This window comes from Biomphalaria glabrata, chromosome 8, assembly GCF_947242115.1.
Source record: "Biomphalaria glabrata chromosome 8, xgBioGlab47.1, whole genome shotgun sequence".
In the NCBI taxonomy this organism is placed as follows: domain Eukaryota; kingdom Metazoa; phylum Mollusca; class Gastropoda; family Planorbidae; genus Biomphalaria; species Biomphalaria glabrata.
The window spans coordinates 23,258,418-23,285,222 of NC_074718.1; the positions used below are offsets into that span (position 1 = coordinate 23,258,418).

Below are 26,805 nucleotides of genomic sequence, written 5' to 3' on the forward strand. Positions count from 1 at the left end.
ATTAAGCTCTTATAATGAGCATTCAGATGTAATGGGATATCTGTCAGACCAATGCATTAGAAGTGTACATCACACAAGTCCTTGTAATCACAACAAATTTCCGTAAGGATCAATAAAGCAGTCTTAGTCTTAGGCTGAAACTGCAGTATCAGTAGGGAGCACGTCCATTTTCATAACATTAGTAGATTTGGTGGCCTCATAGATTTGTTTCCCTTCTTACGCAGGTATCTGAAGGATTCAACAGAGCAGAGAGGGCTTAAATAAGTAACACACTTTTTAAAACTAATAGTGGAGGACTGCCTGGTCGTGCTATGTACACCACACATTGTCGTTCGATCGTCTTGATGGTCACAGGTTCATACCCTGCCTGTTGCCATCCCCCGTCGTCCTGCGGGAGGCTTGGACCAGGAAGTAAATGACCTGAATGAATATCCGAAACATGTCAAACATTTTACAAACATTAATACTACAAGTCAATTTAAAATATTTTTATTCCAAAGTACTTGTACATTGTGTACACAAATGTTCACATCTCAGCCATGAACTCGTTCACAATACAATGTGTACATGTTTGCTCTACATACAAACTACTGAACAATACAATGTACATGTTTGCTCTACATACAAACTACTGAACAATTCAATGATTAGATCGTGTACTTGTAGTTACACTGAGAAAGCAGCTTTCAGTTTCATATAGAAGGTACATTTGGTATTGTAACACTAATAGCTAGCATGCGGCTCCAATCTAAAAACAAAATCATTGCTTTGATAGTTTTTGTAACATTTGTTTCTAAGGTAACTAAATTTGCGTTTTAAAAACGTAAGTACTGCTATAAAAGCATGTCCCTGAAGCAAAATTCTCTTTTATATAGCGCAGTTTTAATGCTTATAGCATGCTCGATGCGTTATTGTCTAATCTCTATTGTGGACCATTAGAAGGAGTGGGGTATTTGGGAGAAGGTTTTCCGTGCTGTCTTTGAGCGTTCAGTAAACACAACGCTACTCGAGTCTGGTGTCGAGCTCCGGCCGCCTTGAGGTAGCCAGGCAGTTTAAGCCTCTCAAGCCTATTCTATATGATCACTTTTCAGGACAAAAGCATGGTTAGATTGGTTTCTCTCCCATCCATCAGATCATTTGACTATCAGTTTAGTGTATAAACCTGATTACTAAAGGTTTGTACAGGCTTATAATGCAATTCCGGTACCTAATATTGTCTGACAGAGAATACCACGTACTACAATTTTCATGTGATTTAGCCACCTCCAGATGTTTCAATACAAAGCCTTGTAGTAAGTGTCATATCTGAACGACTTGCATTATCTTAGCGCATTTTGAACACATGCTTTAAGTTACCAGTTCACCCTCTTTTTTTTTTTTTTTTTGTTGTGTTAAACGACCAGATCTTTGCCAACCAATTCATCGAAGGAAGCGTCCTCTTGATTTATAACGTAACTGCCAGACGTGCTACTGCGGTCATCGTCTGCAGACAAGTGTGACCGTGTGAAAGTGCCCATCGGACTCATCGCCTGCGTCTGCCCATGGTGAGCTGCTATGTGTTGAGGCCCTTGGGCATGGAAATGTCCTTGACGATGACCAAAAGATGAGTTTTGAAACACGGCACAGGAAGTCGGGCAGACGGCGTCCAGGTGTGATGGTGGGCCATGCTGAGGTGAGTGACTGGGCAAGTAATGAGGCGATGAAGTGTGGTTATATAACACTGGGATAGTCTGCGGTTTGATTAAAGACGTGACTGAGTACTTGGTGAAGTCATTCATGTCACCTCTCGGATGAGTTCCAACTGCCCCAGATGAGTGATACAGAGGTCGCCGCTGTCCTAGAATGTAAACGGATAAAAAATGGCATTAAGATGATTCTATTTAGTAGTACCGGTAGCTAGTCTAGATCTAGAATCTATATGTAGGCTAGTAGATTGACGTAACAAATATTAGTAACGCTTATACACTCCAATAAAATGGAATCAACTTTAAATTGACTTATCGTAAAATTACTGTAATACGGCTAACCACGCCATGTTAGCTCTAGACCTAGATTTATTCTCTAGACAAATTTACATTTATTTATTATTTATTTTTTGAACAATTGTAACGTGAACACAAGAGTTTTCCTCGTGTGGCCAACGAGCTGGTAATTCTTTTCTCAGCGATATACATCAACTGTTAAATTTCTAAGAAAATCGTTAGAGCCGTTTTTGAGATCAGCTGTCGCCCAACCACCCAGCCTCCAGGTTTCTTCATGAAGGAGTGACTTGTAAAAAAAAAAAACAACAACTATCAAACTAGAAATAACGTTTCTTAACAAAAACTGCTTTTTTTTTTGTTTTTTTTTGTAGTGTTTTTCTTTTCAATTATAATAATTGTTCCCACTGAACCTGCTCAGGCTAACAACGAGCCTCCAGTGGGCTACCACAGTTCTGCTCTAGCTCGTGTACGTGCACGTGGTGGGGATGGTAGAGAGGCTTGCTAACCCGTCCGTATCCAGTGCATCATTCCCCAGCGGGGTCCATACGGGTGGGGATTGCCCCCCCCCCCACGGAACGCAATGGTACATTATATGAATATGAAGTATCCCCTCGTGGGTTCGGCCTTCGGCCTCGCATGGGATGGGGGAACCCATTGCATTGGTTCAAGGGACTGTGACCCATGTGAACATCTCGTTGATGCTGGCCTCCAGACAGAAGGGTCGGTGAAGAGCCAATCATTCTGGCCAGGGGATACAACTACTTACCCGGGTCAGGGTTCATCAAAGAGATTTACTACAAACCTTTTGGACATCTCAACGTTTCATTATGCACTACAAGGCGGCTAAAAATGCATGGCGGACATACAATAAAATGTTTCATGAAAATGATTTTAACAGATCCTGTGGCGAAAACAGTATACAAATTTATACTCCCAAGACGAAAACAAGAAAGTTTCAATTTAAACAATATTTTTTAACATGGGTAAAAATTCTAGGCCATGCTAGAATCTAATACCAATCTATAACGACATCACTAATTCAAAAAAATAATATTCCCATGAAATAATTTGAGCGACTGTCTGGGAGCGTTCCTCTGATTGAGAAACGCTTTATTAAAACATTCTCTTTCTCTCTATTTTAAAGGCTCAAATGCTTATGATTATTTTCGTTAAATAAGAAATAACATCTTGATTGAATGGTCAAACGGCTGATAATCCACGGCGAACGATTAAAGAGGCTGGGCTAACATGGTACAATGTTTTATGTGATGATCTTACCCCCCCCCCCCTTTCCCATTTTTTCCCTGCCCTATCAAACCAATCTGCCCAATGTCCTACCTCTGGTGGCCAGGTACGAGTCAAACTTATTTTCTTCGTCACTCGTACCTTTCCCGCTGTCACTGGGAGCCGAGTCCAGCGAGGCATCACTGTCGTCTGCCTGAAGATAGATTGTAGAAATTAGATTAAAATGGATGGAGGAAATAAAAAAAAAAAGCGGCAGGTCAATCTATTTGTTGGAGAAAATGGAGATCAAACTGAGAATAGCCAAGTGGTTAGCGTTGAGCAACACGCAGATTGGGCCTCCTCTCCCTACTTCTTCCAATCGCCGCCCCAGGATTCCCTCTAACCTTACATTACATCCCCTCTAACCTTACATTACATCCCCTCTAACCTTATATTACATCCCCTCTAACCTTACATTACATCTCCTCTAACCTTACATTACATCCCCTCTAACCTTACATTACATCTCCTCTAACCTTACATTACATCCCCTCTAACCTTACATTAAATCCCCTCTAACCTTACATTACATCTCCTCTAACCTTACATTACATCCCCTCTAACCTTACATTAAATCCCCTCTAACGCTACATTAAATCCCCTCTAACCTTACATTACATCTCCTCTAACGTTACATTACATCTCCTGTAACCTTACATTACATCCCCTCTAACCTTACATTACATCCCCTCTAACCTTACATTACATCCCCTCTAACCTTACATTACATCCCCTCTAACCTTACATAACATCCCCTCTAACGTTACATTACATCCCCTCTAACGTTACATTACATCCCCTCTAACGCTACATTACATCTCCTGTAACCTTACATTACAACCCCTCTAACCTTACATTACATGCCCTCTAACGTTACATTACATCTCCTGTAACCTTACATTACATCCCCTCTAACCTTACATTACATGCCCTCTAACGTTACATTACATCTCCTGTAACCTTACATTACATCCCCTCTAACCTTACATTACATGCCCTCTAACCTTACATTACATCCCCTCTAACGTTACATTACATCCCCTCTAACGTTACATTACATCTCCTCTAACCTTACATTACATCTCCTCTAAGCTTACATTACATCGCCTCGAACCTTACATTACATCCCCTCTAACCTTACATTACATTCCCTCTAACCTTACATTACATCCCCTCTAACCTTACATTACATCTCCTCTAACCTTACATTACATCCCCTCTAACCTTATATTAAATCCCCTCTAACCTTACATTACATCTCCTCTAACCTTACATTACATCCCCTCTAACCTTACATTACATCCCCTCTAACCTTACATTAAATCCCCTCTAACGCTACATTACATCCCCTCTAACCTTACATTACATCCCCTCTAACCTTACATTACATCCACTCTAACGTTACATTACATCTCCTCTAACCTTACATTACATCCCCTCTAACGTTACATTACATCTCCTCTAACCTTACATTACATCCCCTCTAACATAACATTACATCCCCTCTAACCTTACATAACATCCCCTCTAACTTTACATTACATCCCCTCTAACGTTACATTACATCCCCTCTAACCTTACATTACATCCCCTCTAACATTACATTTCCTGTAACCTTACATTACATCCCCTCTAACGTTACATTACACCTCCTCTAACGTTACATTACATCCCCTCTAACCTTACATTACATCTCCTCTAACCTTACATTACATCCCCTCTAACCTTACATTAAATCCCCTCTAACCTTACATTACATCTCCTCTAACCTTACATTACATCCCCTCTAACCTTACATTACATCCCCTCTAACGCTACATTACATCCCCTCAAACCTTACATTACATCCCCTCTAACCTTACATTACATCCCCTCTAACGTTACATTACATCTCCTCTAACCTTACATTACATCGCCTCTAACGTTACATTACATCTCCTCTAACCTTACATTACGTCCCCTCTAACGTTACATTATATCCCCTCTAACGTTACATTACATCCCCTCTAACCTTACATTACATCCCCTCTAACCTTACATTACATCCCCTCTAACGTTACATTACATCCCCTCTAACATTACATTACATCTCCTGTAACCTTACATTACATCCCCTCTAACGTTACATTACACCTCCTCTCACGTTACATTACATCCCCTCTAACCTTACATTACATCCCCTCAAACCTTACATTACATCCCCTCTAACCTTACATTACATCCCCTCTAACGTTACATTACATCTCCTGTAACCTTACATTACATCCCCTCTAACCTTACATTACATCCCCTCTAACCTTACATTACATCCCCTCTAACCTTACATTACATCCCCTCTAACCTTACATTACATCTCCTCTAACCTTACATTACATCCCCTCTAACCTTACATTACATCCCCTCTAACATTACATTACATCTCCTGTAACCTTACATTACATCCCCTCTAACGTTACATTACACCTCCTCTAACGTTACATTACATCCCCTCTAAGGTTACATTACATCTCCTCTAACCTTACATTACATCCCCTCTAACCTTACATTAAATCCCCTCTAACCTTACATTACATCTCCTCTAACCTTACATTACATCCCCTCTAACGTTACATTACATCTCCTCTAACCTTACATTACATCTCCTCTAACCTTACATTACATCCCCTCTAACGTTACATTACATCTCCTCTAACCTTACATTACATCCCCTCTAACCTAACATTACATCCCCTCTAACCTTACATAACATCCCCTCTAACGTTACATTACATCCCCTCTAACCTTACATTACATCCCCTCTTACCTTACATTAAATCCCCCTCTAACGCTACATTACATCCCCTCTAACCTTACATTACATCCCCTCTAACCTTACATTACATCCCCTCTAACGTGACATTACATCTCCTCTAACCTTACATTACGTCCCCTCTAACCTAACATTACATCCCCTCTAACCTTACATAACATCCCCTCTAACGTTACATTACATCCCCTCTAACGTTACATTACATCCCCTCTAACGCTACATTACATCTCCTGTAACCTTACATTACATCCCATCTAACCTTACATTACATCCCCTCTAACCTTACATTACATCCCCTCTAACCTTACATTACATCCCCTCTAACCTTACATTAAATCCCCTCTAACGCTACATTACATCCCCTCTAACCTTACATTACATCTCCTCTAACCTTACATTACGTCCCCTCTAACCTAACATTACATCCCCTCTAACCTTACATAACATCCCCTCTAACGTTACATTACATCCCCTCTAACGTTACATTACATCCCCTCTAACGCTACATTACATCTCCTGTAACCTTACATTACATCCCATCTAACCTTACATTACATCCCGTCTAACCTTACATTACATCCCCTCTAACGTTACATTACATCTCCTGTAACCTTACATTACATCCCCTGTAACGTTACATTACATCCCCTCTAACGCTACATTACATCCCCTCTAACCTTACATTACATCCCCTCTAACCTTACATTACATCTCCTCTAACCTTACATTACATCCCCTCTAACGTTACATTACATCCCCTCTAACCTTACATTACATCCCCTCTAACGTTACATTACATCCCCTCTAACGTTACATTACATCCCCTCTAACCTTACATTACATCCCCTCTAATGTTACATTACATCCCCTCTAACCTTACATTACATCTCCTGTAACCTTACATTACATCCCCTCTAACCTTACATTACATCTCTTCTAACCTTACATTACATCCCCTCTAACCTTTCATTACACTTCCTCTAACCTTACATTACATCCCCTCTAACCTTACATTACATCCTCTCTTACCTTACATTTCATCTCCTGTAACCTTACATTACATCCCCTCTAACCTTTCATTACATCCCCTCTAACCTTACATTACATCCCCTCTAACCTTACATTACATCCCCTCTAACCTTACATTACATCCCCTCAAACCTTACATTACATCCCCTCTAACCTTACATTACATCTCCTCTAACCTTACATTACATCCCTTCTAACGTTACATTACATCCCCTCTAACCTTACATTACATCCCCTCTAACCTTACATTACATCCCCTCTAACCTTACATTACATCCCCTCTAACATTACATTACATCTCCTGTATTCTTACATTACATCCCCTCTAACCTTACATTACATCCCCTCTAACCTTACATTACATCTCCTCTAACGTTACATTACATCCCCTCTACCGAAGGCTCTCGAGTTCTAGATTTTGAACTTCTGGATTTTTGGAGTTCGACCAACTCTAATGGGTTAATGACATACGTTGAGGAAGTAAAACGGTCGTTGTACTAGCTACATGAAACGCTTGTTTCCCGTCGGCCACAGAAACAGATCATCTGCCCCATATATCTCAGGTCCCAGAAACAGATCATCTGCCCCATATATCTCAGGTTTCAGAAACAGACCAGCTGCCCCATAGATCTCAGGCCACAGAAATAGATCATATGTCCCATAGATCTCAGGTCACAGAAACAGATCATCTGCCCCATAGATTTCTGGCCGCAGAAACAGATCATCTGCCCCATAGATCTCAGGCCACAGAAACAGCTCTTCTGCCCCATAGATCTCAGGCCACAGAAACAGATCATCTGTCCCATTGATCTCAGGCCACAGAAACAGATCATCTGTCCCATAGATCTCAGCCCGCAGAAACAGATCATCTGCCCCATAGATCTCAGGCCACAGAAACAGATCATCTGCCCCATAGATCTCAGGCCACAGAAACAGATCATCTGTCCCATAGATCTCAGGCCACAGAAACAGATCATCTGCCCCATAGATCTCAGCCCGCAGAAACAGATCATCTGCCCCATAGATCTCAGGCCACAGAAACAGATCATCTATCCCATAGATCTCAGGCCACAGAAACAGATCATCTGCCCCATAGATCTCAGCCCATAGAAACAGATCATCTGCCCCATAGATCTCAGGCCACAGAAACAGCTCTTCTGCCCCATAGATCTCAGGCCACAATAACAGCTCTTCTGCCCCATAGATCTCAGGCCACAGAAACAGCTCTTCTGTCCCATAGATCTCAGGCCACAGAAACAGCTCTTCTGCCCCATAGATCTCAGGCCACAGAAACAGCTCTTCTGCCCCATAGATCTCAGGCCACAGAAACAGATCATCTGCCCCATAGATCTCAGCCCACAGAAACAGATCATCTGCCCCATAGATCTCAGGCCACAGAAACAGCTCTTCTGACCCATAGATCTCAGGCCACAGAAACAGCTCTTCTGCCCCATAGATCTCAGGCCACAGAAACAGATCATCTGCCCCATAGATCTCAGGCCACAGAAACAGCTCTTCTGTCACCATAGATCTCAGGCCACAGAAACAGCTCTTCTGCCCCATAGATCTCAGGCCACAGAAACAGCTCTTCTGCCCCATAGATCTCAGGCCACAGTAACAGATCATCTGCCCCATAGATCTCAGGCCACAGAAACAGCTCTTCTCTTCTGCCCCATAGATCTCAGGCCACAGTAACAGCTCTTCTGTCACCATAGATCGCAAGGTATGAGAGGGGTACCCTACACAATGATTGTTAAAAAAAAAAAGATTACTAAGAGAATTAGCCCGTTGTTTGGTCATCGAAGCAGGTAAAAAGGCAGCATGAAAATCATCATGAAAACCAGAGCTTCAAACTATCAATAACCAAAAAAACAAAAACAAACTATAGCCCTCCAGACCAAGTGTATACATTTAAGCATGATAGGTCACACCTATTGCTTGTCGCCTGTCTGAAGAGGGTCAACGTGAGCATTGCTGACAAACATCAGGTGAATGTAATCTTTTCCCGCCTTTAACGTGGCACTTTGTGGACATGTCCAACGGAATATAAGACTAGGAGAACAGAGAATGCTGTGGTGGTGACATTGTTACTGTCAGTAGCGGTACGAATGACTTCCTCGTTGGAATCGGCCACCAGCCTCTCCACGTAAAGGGATCCAGACAGTGGCTCAAAGAGGAGTGACCCCGAAAAACGGTTTTGATCTAGTCAAAATCTAGTTCCTGGCTCGTGGAGGAATACATTCGATCCATGGTGTCCAAGACCTTTGGTTCTACTCTCTAACTGCTGAATAAATAAGTTGAACTCCCAGTAAGTCAAGACAAACCACTTCCTATTTGGTCTTACTCCCTCACCCCAGATTTTCTAGTGCGTGCCCAGCTGAAAAAAAAAATGTTTTCGAAAATAAACTTCGTTCACTCTAGATACGTTTTTTTTTTTACCCAAGACGCCATGTAAGACAACTTTCTTTAAAACTTCTTTTTTTTTTAAATTATTTTTTTTATTTGTATGTGGTTGACTTATGCGCTTACAAAAAACCCATGCAATAAAATACACAGAAAGACAGAAAAAGTCACATTTCTTACTCTAAATGCTAGGACTAATTCGTAAAAGTGCTCCTTCTTCCCTAATGTCATTAGAGCATGTTTAATGGGTCGACCGAATCAGCCAGATAAACGTATGACTTACAAGTGTTTAAATTATAATTCACGAATAGAATGACACGAGGATGCTCTCAGGATGTAATTATCTTCAGCTAAGAACGAACATCTGTAATTTATAATAAACTACAATAACCCTTTGGCACAAAAAAAAACAATTAAACCCTATCCACCCTATTACAGTACATTATATTACACCAAATACCCGACCTTGGCATTTCTGTACCTACGACAGTCTAAAGAAACAATTAGTTGAGAAATAGAATACAAATTAAATATTTGAATTTTCTTGTTATTTTTTTCCTACCAGACATTGCAAGTGTTGTATTCTATACGACACAATGTTGCTTTGTGATGTATTGATACATGTCATTCGCCGCTTTCAACACGAGCATTGTGTCGTGACTGTAAATCTGCAGAGATTGAGTCTTAGTGCCCTACAAATAAATGGTTCTAAATCGGCGACCCTCCACACCCCAATCAGTGGTTCTGAATCAGCGTACCAGGTGGCCCCTCCCCCACACCCGTCGCAAAACGCTTGTGTCTCATACCAACTTGTAGAACCAATAATAAAGTTAATGTTGCAAAGAGGTTGAGTAAAGAAGAAGAAAAGACTCAACAACAATATTTCAGGTGGATCACTGTAGAGTAGGAGACAGCACATAGTGTAAAGACCAGTGCACGGATGGGCCGCGTCTCTGATAGGGGTTGAATGAGCAGGAAGACAGACGGGTAGACAAATATTTTAGATGCTGCAGTGGGTAATGTCAGTGGAACTAAGGAGCTTCGTTCAAAGTCTCACCTTCAAGACTTAAGAAAATGATAACATTAGACCGAGTCTTAAGACAATACGACACTACATTATGCTACAGTTGGATACAAACTATGACTTTGTTGTTTTTTTTTACACATAATCTACATAACACAGTCAGTAAAACCTACAGTGAACTATTGGAGTAATTTCTCCCACAGCCTATCAAGGATTAGGCTGAAATTTTGCACAATTTATTTCTTTAACCGGACAACACAAGAATCAAAAAGAAAAGCTAAACAAAAACAATTGTTACTAAAATATTTCTAATTGCACAGATTTATTTTGTCTAGGACAGTCATACATGACTGATCCAAACTAATTAATACAATTACACTCTGTACAAGCTTTTTTTTTGTATTATTTTTTTTCTTATAGTTTTTTTATTATTTATTTATTACCACTAGATCTGACAAATTTTGTCTGGTAAACTTCCTGGCCTTGTGTCCAATGGATCTCCTTCTGTTTTGTACCATTTAAAATACTAAGAACATTGTTCGTGCTACAACATTTGTGAGTTCTTGAAATGCTTTTCTCAACAGCAATCAATACAGCAAGAAATAAAAAAATAAAAAACACAAATGGAGCTGGATTGGTCATACATTGTAAAAACAGCAGAAAACATTGGAAAACAGGCCTTTAGGCCCTAGGCTGAAATTCACAGAAGAAGAAAGAGGCCGGGGCACCCAAACAAACATGGTGGAGATCGTTAGACCAAGAGGCTAAGATGACATTGATGGACATGAAACCAACTGAGAGGAATTGCCCAGAACAGACTCCGAAGGTGAAGTTTCGGCCCATCGCTCCACTGGTTGTCAAAAGTCCAATAATGTTTGCTTGAACCTAAACTTTATATAACTTTAAAGTTTGACAATAACAACAAAATGGATTTACTTTTATGAAGATTGATTGAAAAATGTTCAACAGACGTTCCATTAAAGAAGAACATTATTACGAGCATGGTGTGTGCATGTGTCCCAGCATATAGAATGAGAAATGTGCCATTATTTTGTGTCTGAGTATTTTATTAGATTATGCTTTTTTTTTTTTTTACATTTAATAAAAATATGGCTCAGTCTATGTATAACGCTTAATCCTCAAAGTCATAAATCTGTTCTACCTTATATATATCCGAAAGAAAAGGATTTATTTATTTATTTCTCTTTAAGGAGCATGAGGAGGGGAGGTATTTTATGGTGCCATTGTTGTGCATAAATAGATGATTGTAGTCAGTCATTTCACAGATGATTGTAGGAAGCCATTTCACAGATGATTGTAGGCAGTCATTTCACAGATGATTGTAGTCAGACATTTCACAATCAGTTTTTTTTACCACAAGAAAAAAAAATAAAGAAAATTATAAGTATACCCCCCCCCCCGCCTTTTTAAGACATCAGCAAAGCTGCTGAGGGGCCCCAGGGATCAGCCAGTGTAAGACATCAGCAACGCTGCTGAGGGCCCCAGGGATCAGCCAGTGTAAGACATCAGCAACGCTGCTGAGGGGCCCAGGGATCAGCCAGTGTAAGACATCAGCAACGCTGCTGAGGGGCCCAGGGATCAGCCAGTGTAAGACATCAGCAACGCTGCTGAGGGGCCCCAGGGATCAGCCAGTGTAAGACATCAGCAACGCTGCTGAGGGGCCCAGGGATCAGCCAGTGTAAGACATCAGCAACGCTGCTGAGGGGCCCAGGGATCAGCCAGTGTAAGACATCAGCAACGCTGCTGAGGGGCCCAGGGATCAGCCAGTGTAAGACATCAGCAACGCTACTGAGGGCCCCAGGGATCAGTCAGTGTAAGACATCAGCAACGCTACTGAGGGCCCCAGGGATCAGTCAGTGTAAGACATCAGCAACGCTACTGAGGGGCCCAGGGATCAGTCAGTGTAAGACATCAGCAACGCTACTGAGGGGCCCCAGGGATCAGCCAGTGTAAGACATCAGCAACGCTGCTGAGGGGCCCAGGGATCAGCCAGTGTAAGACATCAGCAACGCTGCTGAGGGGCCCAGTGATCAGCCAGTGTAAGAAATGTCCTAACGCACTTTCTTTGTGTGTGCGTTTTTTTCTTCTCTCGTCTGCAAATGTGACAGCTCTAACGACGGCCTACCGTCCAGGCCTCGTCTTTTTCTGACAGGAGGCCACGTTGTGAACATGTCGCCACTGACATTTCCCCGGCCTACAACATGGTCACAGCCTCCCTGGTAATACGTTGTGACAGCCAGAGCTTAAGTCTCCCCCTCCCTCTCATTGTTATTAATTACGTGAACTGTAAAGGTTTGGTGGTGGGGGTTGGGGGGGGGGAGGCGAGTATGAGTGGGTGGGCTGGTGAGCGGTTTAAAAAAAAAAATGAAATGGAAAGAATGGATTGGAATCAAACGAGGTCGAAATCTGGAAATCTCGAAGGCCTTATCTTTTGACTGGTCAAACTCTGAACAATTCTTAATATTTGCAACAAGGTTATAAAGGTGTATTGTTACAAAGTTTATATCAACTCTGTCTGTCTGTTAGGTCAAATGTCTGTACACATTATTTCTCCACACCCAATCTCGGATCAAGCTGAAATTTCACACAATTATTTCTTTTACCTGACAACACAAGAATCAATTTTAAAAATTCAACCAATTAGCTAATTAACTATTGGTAATTAATTATTTTGTTTGGTATCTCTAACAAGGGAAATAAATTGTACTTGACTGAAGTGGTGGTGTAAGCTGAACTAGTCCCCTTTATAGGTCACTGTTTTAAAGTAAATCTGAAACAAACAACAAGACGCACCTCCTTTTTTTAAATTTTTATATACAAAGTTTAAATCAACTCACCCTGTCTGGTACAAAGTTTAAATCAACTCACCCTGTCTGGTACAAAGTTTAAATCAACTCACCCTGTCTAGTACAAAGTTTAAATCAACTCACCCTGTCTGGTACAAAGTTTAAATCAACTCACCCTGTCTGGTACAAAGTTTAAATCAACTCACCCTGTCTGGTACAAAGTTTAAATCAACTCACCCTGTCTGGTACAAAGTTTAAATCAACTCACCCTGTCTGGTACAAAGTTTAAATCAACTCACCCTGTCTGGTACAAAGTTTAAATCAACTCACCCTGTCTGGTAAAGAGTTTGAACACGTTATTTCTCCCAAACCAATTTCTGATCAAGTTGAAACTTTACACAATTATTCATTGACGTAGACAAAACAATCAATAAAAAATATTAACCAATTAGTCAATTAATTACTGGTTATTAATTACGTTTATTTATACCAACAATGAAAATTAACCCTTCATTTTTAACAGATATAGTTAAATATGTCGGGATTTGTCCCCTTAAATAATAGTACACGTTATATCTCCCACATTCATTTTTTAAAACTTCAAACAATTATTTATTGTACCTAACAAAATTTTGAATCCATTAAAAAACTAACCTATTTGTTAATTAATTATTAATAATTAATTACTTTTTTTTAAATCGAAAAAGGGAAAAAAGTTCTACATTCTTGAATAATACAGATTTCTTCCCATTAGATAAATTTAAAAAAATTAGGATTTTTTATACATCTTTTTCTTTTTAAGTCTATTATATAAGTAAGCACGCTCACATACAATTTAAATAAAAATTCGCTTTGAAAAATCTAAAATACTTACAATACTAGCAGCTTTGTGATTCTCTGTTATCTGGCTCGGTGACGGACTATCCCACATAATTGCCTTATCTGGACAGTCTCGTTTAATCCAGTAGTGCTGATCATCTTGGATATTGAGGCTAAAACTGACCTTCTTGGTCACTTCGTCACACTTTCTTTCAGTGTTGACCAAGCGTGAGCCGGCATCCTCGTTCCCAGGTGGCGACGAATTGCTTCCGCCCTTGCCGATACTGCTATTGTTGTTACTCGGCGCCCTCACGGCAAGGTCGTTAGAGACCTTCTCGGTGCCCGCCGCCTGTATGGGGCTGCCGGCTAGAAATTTGTTTTGGTAGAGCGAGCCGTCGTTGGCGCGTCGCTTGGCGGCCTCAGAGTGTAGAATGAATATGATGGCGCTGATAATGACGACGGAGAGGATGAACGTGGCGCCGCCTATTATGCCGACGATGAGGATGTAATGACCACCCATCGGCGAGGTGTCACTTTCCGAAAGTCCCGTCACGTTTTCGTAGTTGACCTCGATTCTCAGATGCGTCGTTGTGTTCCTAGGAGTTTTAGAGGCATCTTCTACCTTAATGGACAGGTTGTACACAGAAGGATTTATCAGCTTGTTTTTGTCCTGCAACACAAGCTCACCAGTGGTGGCGCCTATGGCGAAAGCGCCGCCGGTATTGCCACCATAAATATAGAAGCGTACGTCGGAGTTGATTCCTTCGTCGGCATCGAAGGCAATGATCTGTCCCAGGACGATGTTGCTTTCTGGGATGTTGGTGACGGCGATGGTGTGATTGCTAGACGTCGGGAAGAGAATGACGGGATCGTTGTCGTTCTCGTCCGTCACCTTGACCCCCACCGTAACCGAGCTTGACCTCGAGGGTTCGCCACGGTCGCGAACTAAAGCCAAGAAAGAGAACGAATCTTGCATCTCTCTATCCAAAGCTCCTGAAACCAACACTGACCCGTTTTTCAAGACGTTGAAGGGCAAAGGATTTCCGCCTTTACTCGTGGAGCTGCCCAGAAAGAAATCGAACTGGCCGTTGAGTCCTGTGTCCAAATCATAGGCCAGTAGTTCTCCTATGATCGTGTTGTTGGCTGTTAGCTCTGAAGTCGAGAAGTCAAAGGTGGTGCGGTTGAACCGAGGGCTGTTGTCATTGGCATCACGGATGTAGAGCACAACATTAGCCGATCCAGTCTTTTTAATGTCTCCGGTATCTACTGCGAACACAGTAAACTGCAGTGTTGCGTTTCTCTCTCGATCAAGTTCTGTAGATGTAGTGATAAGTCCAGATTTCTGATGTATCTTTAAATAACCGGCAACGTTTTCGGATAGGGAATACGTAATGTCCGCGTTGGGCCCCATGTCTGTGTCCTTTGCGGTCACCTTTACGGCATACTGGTCTTTTCTGTTCTCGTCAACCGTGGCTTCATAACTGGCTTTATCGAATTCAGGCGCGTTGTCGTTGACGTCCGTGACATTTACTATGAGCACCACCTGCGTTTCCATTGGAGGGTTTCCTTTGTCTTGGCAGCTCACTGTGATCTGATGAGAGTCCTTGACCTCTCGGTCAAGCTGTACGTTCAACAAGATCGTGTAACCTCTGCCGGACAGTGAGTCCAGTTTGAAGTCACTTCCGGACATCAGCTTGCAGTCCACAATGCCGGCTTCCCCCTCATCTGTGTCCTCAACGTCCACATAAGCCACGAACCAGTCCATCGCGGCTGTTTCCGGTATGGCCAGGAATCCTGCGTCTGATGCTGTCACCGTGTTTACCTTAACAACCGGGGCCTCATTTCCAGTATTTTTTATAAAGATGGAAACCATGGTTTGACTGTTTCTCGGGGGTTCACCACCATCTTTGGCGTCCACGTAGAGCACGAAAGGCGAGCCAGATCTTCGGAATTTTCTCAAGTCCCCGACGAGGCTGATCTGTCCGCTGGTGGGATGGATGGCAAATGTTCCTTTGTTGACCATCTCACTGGCCTGACTGAAACTATACCTCACCTCCCCATATTGTCCGGCATCCTTATCCGTGGCTGTGACCTAGTTTTATAAGAAACAAAAAGAAAGAAAAATGTGAACAATGTGTACGCCAATGCTGCTTACATTGAAACAAGATATTTATAGATCAGGGGAAGCAATGCAGGAGATATTCTAAATAATTAGCACGTGGACAGATGTCTTTCCATTACCTCATTAATAATTCAATTAGGTACATAGTAATTGTAGCTCTTTTTCTTTGTCCAGTGTTAAGTCACGTAGTCATTTCATAAAGAAATTCTTGCTGCTTTTATATTAACACTATTGTACACCTAAAACATTGCAGTAACTTTATAGCAAGCACATTTAAAGGCAAGCAAATATTCTACGAGTACAATTAGCCCATATGCATTAGGGAATATGCTTTGAATGGAGATATCAGAAAAGCCAGAACTAAAGATGGCGGCTAACTGATTTAAAAAGGGAGAGAATTTTTATGAAGAGATTTAAACTTTTTTTCCCCCTGAGAAAAGCCAGTAAACTAACCCTAACCCTAAACTAAACTGCTTACTTAGACTGTATTTAGTACTATCAAAACTGTGCACATTCAATAGCTACGTAGAAACATGGTAGTATGTGGCCATGGTCAGATAAACCTAATCCTACGTAGCTCCCACACACACGGAGAGAGAGGGAGAGGGAGAGAGAGAGAGAGAGAGAGAGAGAGAGAGGGAGAGAGAGGGAGAGAGAGAGAGAGAGAGAGTCCATGCAATGTATTGTGACGCTAGAGAAACAGGACAGAAAACACAACAACATGTACGTAAACGTATAAAATACTTTTAAAAAAAAAACACCAAAGCTTATACCAGTGGAGTTGTATTCATTAGTTTAGATTAGTCATGTCATTAAGTTTGCAATAGATATCCGAGACCAGCAACAATAAATCTGTGCGACTAGAAATATTTTTACCAATTGTTTTTGTTTAGCGCTATGCCACGCTTTGAGCTTTCTCAATACTCTATGATCCTATCACTTGTCTCACTACTCTATGATCCTATCACTTGTCTGGACCAGTAGGAAAAAAGGGTCATGGGGGGGGGGGCGGAAAGGAAGAGAGGGATAACTAAGTGAATTTTACCGTAATCGTTTTTTTAAAAGCATTTATAAAGAAAAAAAAAGGGGGGGGGGGAGAACGACATTAATTCGAACTCATGACACAAGCCTCCTCAAGCCGACATTCTAACCACTCTGTTAGTGAGGTGCGTATGAAAATAGAAGATTGTATATCTATCTATTGTTTGTTTCAAACTTACTTCAATGAGACGACCTATAATTTAGCTTATACCAACATACCACCTCAGTCAAGTACAATTTATTTTCCTTGTTGGAGATACCAAACAAAATAATTAATTAACTAATTGGTTATTATTTTTTTTTACTTATTCTTGTATTGTCAGATAAAATACATATTTGTGCAAAATTTTAGCTTGATCCGATAACGTGTACAAACTTTTTACCAGACAGACAGAGTGTGTTGATATAAACTTTGTAAAAGAATGCTAGATTGTATTATTGCTGAGAACTACTGAGAACATTCAATTCTTTCTCCTTACAAAACTTTAACCCGAGGGCATTTTTTGTAACTTGTCAGAAGATAGAATCTTCGTGTAAACTTGAAGCTATCAGAATATCAGACAATGATTGAATGGAAATCCCTTTGAACGTCTGAGTTAAACTATACAAAACAAAAAATGTGCACAGACAAAACAAATCTTCGCTATACGGGAGACCAAAAAAAAATTATTAAAGATTAAATAAAAGAAGTTTTAAATTTAAACCAGAGGGTTGATATGGTGGAGCTCAATCCTTGCTAATATTTAGTAAATGACATTTTAAAATAACTAAAAGGAAAATAGTATGAATAGTCTCTTGTCTAATATTTCACTCTTAATGGAGGAACATGGAGCCTCGCTATAAAGATCAACTCACGCGCCACACTTAGCCCTCTAGCGCAAAGAGGTAAGTAGCTGGAGACAGACAACTCTCGCAAAGACAGGCTCAGAGGACTAAACAAATGTTTGGTCTGCATCAGATGTGGACAAATATGATGGTCGTAACTAGGTTTGGAATTATTATTAGTATTTAACTCCATAAAGTGAGATTTAACACATTAAAAACAGATAATTTTACAATTCGTAATTATGAAAATTGAAACCAATAGTGTAGTCAATTTCACTTTCTTCAAATCTGCATGTTATCAAGTGACCCATTCGAGATACTAGCTCCAGGTCATCTCGTTTAAAGACAAACTGTCTAGAGAAGTGCCTGAATTGGAGATTAGTGAGCATTGTTTGTAGTATTGGTTTTTTGAATCCTCCAATTAGATAATAATAACGAAGATCTAGGAAAAGAAAAGGTAACTCTGAATATCTTGAAGACATTGTTTGGATGTGTGTTACTAGAACTGATATACTAGTGATAACACAGTAGCTGTAGTTCGTCTCACTTCCTGCACGTACTAGTGATAACACAGTAGCTGTAGTTCGTCTCACTTCCTGCACGTACTAGTGATAACACAGTAGCTGTAGTTCGTCTCACTTCCTGCACGTACTAGTGATAACACAGTAGCTGTAGTTCGTCTCACTTCCTGCACGTACTAGTGATAACACAGTAGCTGTAGTTCGTCTCACTTCCTGCACGTACTAGTGATAACACAGTAGCTGTAGTTCGTCTCACTTCCTGCACGTACTAGTGATAACACAGTAGCTGTAGTTCGTCTCACTTCCTGCACGTACTAGTGATAACACAGTAGCTGTAGTTCGTCTCACTTCCTGCACGTACTAGTGATAACACAGTAGCTGTAGTTCGTCTCACTTCCTGCACGTACTAGTGATAACACAGTAGCTGTAGTTCGTCTCACTTCCTGCACGTACTAGTGATAACACAGTAGCTGTAGTTCGTCTCACTTCCTGCACGTACTAGTGATAACACAGTAGCTGTAGTTCGTCTCACTTCCTGCACGTACTAGTGATAACACAGTAGCTGTAGTTCGTCTCACTTCCTGCACGTACTAGTGATAACACAGTAGCTGTAGTTCGTCTCACTTCCTGCACGTACTAGTGATAACACAGTAGCTGTAGTTCGTCTCACTTCCTGCACGTACTAGTGATAACACAGTAGCTGTAGTTCGTCTCACTTCCTGCACGTACTAGTGATAACACAGTAGCTGTAGTTCGTCTCACTTCCTGCACGTACTAGTGATAACACAGTAGCTGTAGTTCGTCTCACTTCCTGCACGTACTAGTGATAACACAGTAGCTGTAGTTCGTCTCACTTCCTGCACGTACTAGTGATAACACAGTAGCTGTAGTTCGTCTCACTTCCTGCACGTACTAGTGATAACACAGTAGCTGTAGTTCGTCTCACTTCCTGCACGTACTAGTGATAACACAGTAGCTGTAGTTCGTCTCACTTCCTGCACGTACTAGTGATAACACAGTAGCTGTAGTTCGTCTCACTTCCTGCACGTACTAGTGATAACACAGTAGCTGTAGTTCGTCTCACTTCCTGCACGTACTAGTGATAACACAGTAGCTGTAGTTCGTCTCACTTCCTGCACGTACTAGTGATAACACAGTAGCTGTAGTTCGTCTCACTTCCTGCACGTACTAGTGATAACACAGTAGCTGTAGTTCGTCTCACTTCCTGCACGTACTAGTGATAACACAGTAGCTGTAGTTCGTCTCACTTCCTGCACGTACTAGTGATAACACAGTAGCTGTAGTTCGTCTCACTTCCTGCACGTACTAGTGATAACACAGTAGCTGTAGTTCGTCTCACTTCCTGCACGTACTAGTGATAACACAGTAGCTGTAGTTCGTCTCACTTCCTGCACGTACTAGTGATAACACAGTAGCTGTAGTTCGTCTCACTTCCTGCACGTACTAGTGATAACACAGTAGCTGTAGTTCGTCTCACTTCCTGCACGTACTAGTGATAACACAGTAGCTGTAGTTCGTCTCACTTCCTGCACGTACTAGTGATAACACAGTAGCTGTAGTTCGTCTCACTTCCTGCACGTACTAGTGATAACACAGTAGCTGTAGTTCGTCTCACTTCCTGCACGTACTAGTGATAACACAGTAGCTGTAGTTCGTCTCACTTCCTGCACGTACTAGTGATAACACAGTAGCTGTAGTTCGTCTCACTTCCTGCACGTACTAGTGATAACACAGTAGCTGTAGTTCGTCTCACTTCCTGCACGTACTAGTGATAACACAGTAGCTGTAGTTCGTCTCACTTCCTGCACGTACTAGTGATAACACAGTAGCTGTAGTTCGTCTCACTTCCTGCACGTACTAGTGATAACACAGTAGCTGTAGTTCGTCTCACTTCCTGCACGTACTAGTGATAACACAGTAGCTGTAGTTCGTCTCACTTCCTGCACGTACTAGTGATAACACAGTAGCTGTAGTTCGTCTCACTTCCTGCACGTACTAGTGATAACACAGTAGCTGTAGTTCGTCTCACTTCCTGCACGTACTAGTGATAACACAGTAGCTGTAGTTCGTCTCACTTCCTGCACGTACTAGTGATAACACAGTAGCTGTAGTTCGTCTCACTTCCTGCACGTACTAGTGATAACACAGTAGCTGTAGTTCGTCTCACTTCCTGCACGTACTAGTGATAACACAGTAGCTGTAGTTCGTCTCACTTCCTGCACGTACTAGTGATAACACAGTAGCTGTAGTTCGTCTCACTTCCTGCACGTACTAGTGATAACACAGTAGCTGTAGTTCGTCTCACTTCCTGCACGTACTAGTGATAACACAGTAGCTGTAGTTCGTCTCACTTCCTGCACGTACTAGTGATAACACAGTAGCTGTAGTTCGTCTCACTTCCTGCACGTACTAGTGATAACACAGTAGCTGTAGTTCGTCTCACTTCCTGCACGTACTAGTGATAACACAGTAGCTGTAGTTCGTCTCACTTCCTGCACGTACTAGTGATAACACAGTAGCTGTAGTTCGTCTCACTTCCTGCACGTACTAGTGATAACACAGTAGCTGTAGTTCGTCTCACTTCCTGCACGTACTAGTGATAACACAGTAGCTGTAGTTCGTCTCACTTCCTGCACGTACTAGTGATAACACAGTAGCTGTAGTTCGTCTCACTTCCTGCACGTACTAGTGATAACACAGTAGCTGTAGTTCGTCTCACTTCCTGCACGTACTAGTGATAACACAGTAGCTGTAGTTCGTCTCACTTCCTGCACGTACTAGTGATAACACAGTAGCTGTAGTTCGTCTCACTTCCTGCACGTACTAGTGATAACACAGTAGCTGTAGTTCGTCTCACTTCCTGCACGTACTAGTGATAACACAGTAGCTGTAGTTCGTCTCACTTCCTGCACGTACTAGTGATAACACAGTAGCTGTAGTTCGTCTCACTTCCTGCACGTACTAGTGATAACACAGTAGCTGTAGTTCGTCTCACTTCCTGCACGTACTAGTGATAACACAGTAGCTGTAGTTCGTCTCACTTCCTGCACGTACTAGTGATAACACAGTAGCTGTAGTTCGTCTCACTTCCTGCACGTACTAGTGATAACACAGTAGCTGTAGTTCGTCTCACTTCCTGCACGTACTAGTGATAACACAGTAGCTGTAGTTCGTCTCACTTCCTGCACGTACTAGTGATAACACAGTAGCTGTAGTTCGTCTCACTTCCTGCACGTACTAGTGATAACACAGTAGCTGTAGTTCGTCTCACTTCCTGCACGTACTAGTGATAACACAGTAGCTGTAGTTCGTCTCACTTCCTGCACGTAGCGCCCAAACTTTGTTTACTGTATGACACGCAGCACGTACAGATAGACAACTGGTCATGAATTATCCTTTTATTTTTTTATATATATCACTTTAATTCTTACAACTTGCAAACAATTCCAAGTCCAAGGCGATGTGGGTTGACGAAAGTAAGCTGCATCAGTCAATTGATGGGTATATTTAGTTTTGTACTTTTCAGTTTGAAATGTTTTCTATAGTCACTTCATCACTTCAGAATACTTCTAGTTAGATAAGTTAGAAATTAAGGACCAAATGTAGTGTAATTAAAGTTATTAATTTTTACATGTGTTTAGGACTGTTAAAGAGAAGAGAAGAGAAGAGAGAGAAAGAGATAAAAAGAAAGGGAGACAGAAAGAAAGACAAAAGCAAGAAAGGGGGAAAAAAGAAATAAATACAACACGCAAATTTCATACAGAAACTGTCTACTAGTGATACTGTTTAGCTGGGGGGGAGAAAGTCTGTGTGTGTGTGTGTGTGTGTGAGAGAGAGTTATATAAATTGATAGATATAAATTGTGCCTACTATTAATAATATTAGCAGTAAGAGAGAGAGAGAGAGAGAGAGAGTTATATAAATTGATAGATATAAATTGTGCCTACTATTAATAATATTAGCAGTGAGAGAGAGAGAGAGAGAGAGAGAGTTATATAAATTGATAGATATAAATTGTGCCTACTATTAATAATATTAGCAGTGAGAGAGAGAGAGAGAGAGAGAGAGAGATAAAAAGCTAGATAGAGAATGTGCCCACTATTGAGTATATAAGGTGATGAGTGCAGCACAAAGTAATTGACCAACACTTTAGTTAAAACTCTGTGTCACTCATTTCTCCCTATATCTACCTTGAGCTAATCTTCTTACCTGTCCAATGACTGTGCCCGCTGCCTCTGTTTCGTTGACTGTAAAGTTGTAGACAGAAAGAACAAACACGGGACTGTTGTCATTGTCGTCCGTCACTCGGATCTTCACTTTGAGAAAGTCGCTCCTTGGTGTGGGGCCTCCGTCGTAGGCCACAATGTTAAACATGTACAAGTCGGTCATTTCACGGTCCAGCTCGGACTCCAGCCTCAGGTTGATGGTGCTGCTGCCGTCGATGTTGCTGGTAGCCCTGATACTGAACTCGTCCAGAGGTGGGCTGATGTTGTAGTATCGGACGGTAAACTCAGGTTTTGTGTCCCGGTCCACAGCACCACTGATTTTTATTTCGGTGCCGACCTGGGAGGACGATGTGTAAAAAACATTTTTGTTAAGAGAAACTGTTTGGAAATGGAAAATATCAATTTCATATTTACACACTCGAACCTTTCTGTTTATTTTGGAATTTCAAAAGTTCAATTTAGATACAGACAAGTTAATAGAGCATTCTTATCCTTTTAGATGTTCTACGTTGTAATTCACAAACACACACGTTAGTAGAGGATTCTTTTCATTTTTGAACTTATCTTATATTATCTTATATAATACAGACGTTACTTCAAAAAAGAAGATGATTACTTTCTACGCGTCATGCATTCAGTCATGCATATTAACCAATGACTTAAATTCTGCCAAGTCACTGGTTTTCCTGGCTAGCTCAGGGTACCTATTCCATGCTCTAATAACACTAGGGAAGAAGGAGTATTTGTACAAATTTGTCCTAGCATATGGGACGAGGAATGTGTCTTTGTGTCTTTCTGAGTATTTTATTAAATTTTGTTTTTGTATTTGAAGATTATGGTTCAGTGCCCGCTCCTTAGATATTCTTGGGGTAATGAATAGCGCGATACTTAATTCTAATGTTGTTTTAAATGTATATTTTGAAATCTTGTTGGAATGAGTGACGAAACCAGTATTTCCACCGCTCCCTTACATTGCCCAAAAAAAAAAAACAATAGAAGTATATCACATTATAAGTTATTGACTCCGAAGAGTTCAGTCTTCATTACAACTCGTAACATTTCGTGGCTAGAAAGTCTAGTGATCTACTTCCAAATGTTTTCTTGCTTGAAGAATGTGGAGAGTGTAATTAAGAAAAACAATATGACCAGCAGATGTTTTCTTTATACAGGTCAACTCTGTTAACTCCAAAGTCTTTAATGATAAAATCTCGTTGTCTCATAATAAATGTAAGGACTTGGTTCTCCAGCAGTACTTGGGATTAAAAATGTCTGCAGATATTTGGAACGTTTTATTCTAAGGCTCCAGCTGCTAAACACAGAATTTACTGTACTGAAGATCAAACAGGTCCTGACTGTTAAGCTGTTGCTATTTTAATTTACTATAAATATATAGATAACCTTCCAAACCTAGCAGAAGTAATACAGAGGTCAAAGTTCAAAGGTCATGATGCTCTTACCTTGGCGCCTTCTGAGATATCAAGTGTGACATCTTTAGCCGGGAAAGAGGGAGAGTTGTCGTTGACGTCATTAATGAAGACCTGGATGTTGACCACAGTGGAGAATCTCTGCTTCTCTTTGGTCAGCGACTGGACGGCCACATTGAATCTTACCTACAGAGTTTCACAAACATTTGGTTATTCATTACGTCATGACGTAATTACATAATCCTTTTTTAAAAATAAGTAAGGTAAAATCGAAAACTAGTTTTATCACCGAAGTAATAATTACAATTTTAATTTGTATTCGCCGCGGCACTACAACTTTCAATGGGAAAAGATCCAAACAAATGGAGAAAGATTTTAAAGAATGAAAGAAATCTCCAACTATAAACTGAATTGAGTCACCAATGAGAGTAAGGGCAATGAATGTCAAGGACGCTACTCTAAGAGATCACTGTTGCCAACTCAATAATGAGAATGACTTTGAGCTCGAAACGAAAAAGAAAATGTATTTTTACATTGCGCAAACATTACTTTTACAATTTCTAAATGACCTAGTTTATCAACACTTCCCATTGTCTGCACACCGGATACACCAACTAGCTAGCTATTTATAGCGTTATCCGTCCAAGAGGAACAATCTCCAATGACAACTTTTATTCCTGCAATGTTTTGAATTGTTGACTTTACAAAAACATGACTGGGGATGGGAGGGGGTAAAGTTAAATATTGTTGGAGGCCAGTCGTGAACAGGTTCTTTGGTCCATGTTCAACTTCGCTATTGAACCTTGTGCTGTGGTGATATCACAGATATCAGATTGGTAGAAGCAACAGTATAGTTGTTTCTTTAAAACAAAAGAAACCACCTTTAGTATACATACGTTTCTCTCACTAAATAAGCTGTACAACGCAAACATATTGCAGTAATAGTAAACAGCTTTTTTTCACCTACCACTGCACTCATGACTCCTGTAATATTGGTGTCCTAATTTTATTGTATGTTCATATTTTGTCTCGAGTAATCCACAATTCAGCCAGTCTATAGATGAACCACAATAAATAAATAAATACGTTTTCTATAATAGGTATTCCTCGAATTGGATTGATTACAAAGCTTTTATTAACTCGCACTGTCTGTCTGTCATCATCATCATCATCAAACTCCATTAGAGTGAGGGCTTGAGAGGCTCAAATCCTCTCTTGCAAAAGCCCTGGACAGAAACCCTGCTGTCTTGCGTAGTGCATAAATGTCGCCATACAGGTCGAGAATTTTGGGTTTCCCAGACCTGTCGAGACGGAGATCAGCAAGTCTGGGGCAGTCAAACAGAATATGAGGCACAGTTTCCTCTTCTTCCCCGCAGCGGGGGCACCGTGAATCAAAATTTGGCCATAGCCGCGAGAAATATGAGCCAACAGGACAGTGGCCTGTCCTGCACTGTGCTATAATAGCTTGCTCAGGCCTGGACAGCCTCCACCACGGGGAAGTGCGGTCAGAGCGCCTCATGCGCTCCCAGACTCCACGGGCTTTTTGGGACTTGTCCCAGCACTCAAACCACTTTTCCATTTCTGTTTTTTTGTATTATAGCCAGGGCTTGATGAAAGCTTACAGCCTGATCAGTGGGTGGAATTTGCCCTCCCTGGTGGGCCAAAGAGTCTGCGATTGTGTTGCCAGTCACACCTATGTGACTCGGTACCCACTGCATTATTACAGGGGTGCCATAGCATTGTTTGATGTTATGTGAAGCCATGATGACATTGTTGAAATTGAGGGGCCATGGTCCGGGGCTTTGCAAAGCCTGTAGTACAGATTTTGAGTCAGTGACCACAACAATCTGTGTTGCCCTCAAATGTCCCTCGCCGAGTTGAGAGTCAATGACTTTTAAGGCTTCACAGACTGCCATGGTCTCCGCATCAAAACTGCAAACACTACCACATGGTCCAAAGATTTTGACTGTGTAAGAGCCAAGAAAGTCGATGTAGGCTCCATAGCCTGCTCTTCCAGAATCTATTGATGCCGACCCATCAGTGTATGCAAAAATAGCACTGGGCTTGAAGGTATTAATGGTCTCCAGAGCTAGGATTTGAAGGTCGTTAGATGAACGGCTTTGCTTAGTGGCATTAGGGTCTACTAATTTCAAGCGTATGTCTGGGGTTGTTGGGCGACACCAAGGGGGAAGGGGATGAAAGCGTTGAATGTTTTGTCGGTTGGTGGAGAGGCCAGCTTCATCAGATAGTCTAGTGGCATGATGCATAAAAGACTGCATCTGGATACGTCTTCTGCATCTCCAACCATCCACTAGTTTTCTAGATGGGAGGTATTCATCCAGCCTTTTATACCGCTCATAGCAGGTCAGTACTGACCTTTCCCTCCTAAGGGTTAGTGGACCTATATTAGCCATTATTTCAGCCGCATTTACTGGACTTGTCCTAAAGGTTCCACAGACAAATCTTAG

The 26,805-nt window shown here is 41.3% G+C and overlaps 1 protein-coding gene across 7 annotated transcripts in view; it reads right to left on the reverse strand.

Annotated features, from left to right (window-relative positions):
- Positions 1 to 473: 473 nt before the first annotated feature.
- LOC106063109 (putative protocadherin beta-18) overlaps positions 474 to 26,805 on the reverse strand; it is a 66,199-nt gene continuing 39,867 nt past the window's right edge. For all 7 annotated transcript variants that reach the window (XM_056039720.1, XM_056039722.1, XM_056039717.1 and 4 more), the window contains 5 exons: positions 24,371 to 24,523; positions 22,897 to 23,250; positions 14,213 to 16,249; positions 3,321 to 3,420; positions 474 to 1,837 (listed from right to left, as the gene is read on the reverse strand). In XM_056039720.1, the coding sequence (XP_055895695.1) occupies positions 1,392 to 1,837; positions 3,321 to 3,420; positions 14,213 to 16,249; positions 22,897 to 23,250; positions 24,371 to 24,523 (3,090 nt within the window). In that variant the 3' untranslated portion in view covers positions 474 to 1,391. The remainder of the gene's footprint in view (positions 1,838 to 3,320; positions 3,421 to 14,212; positions 16,250 to 22,896; positions 23,251 to 24,370; positions 24,524 to 26,805) is intronic.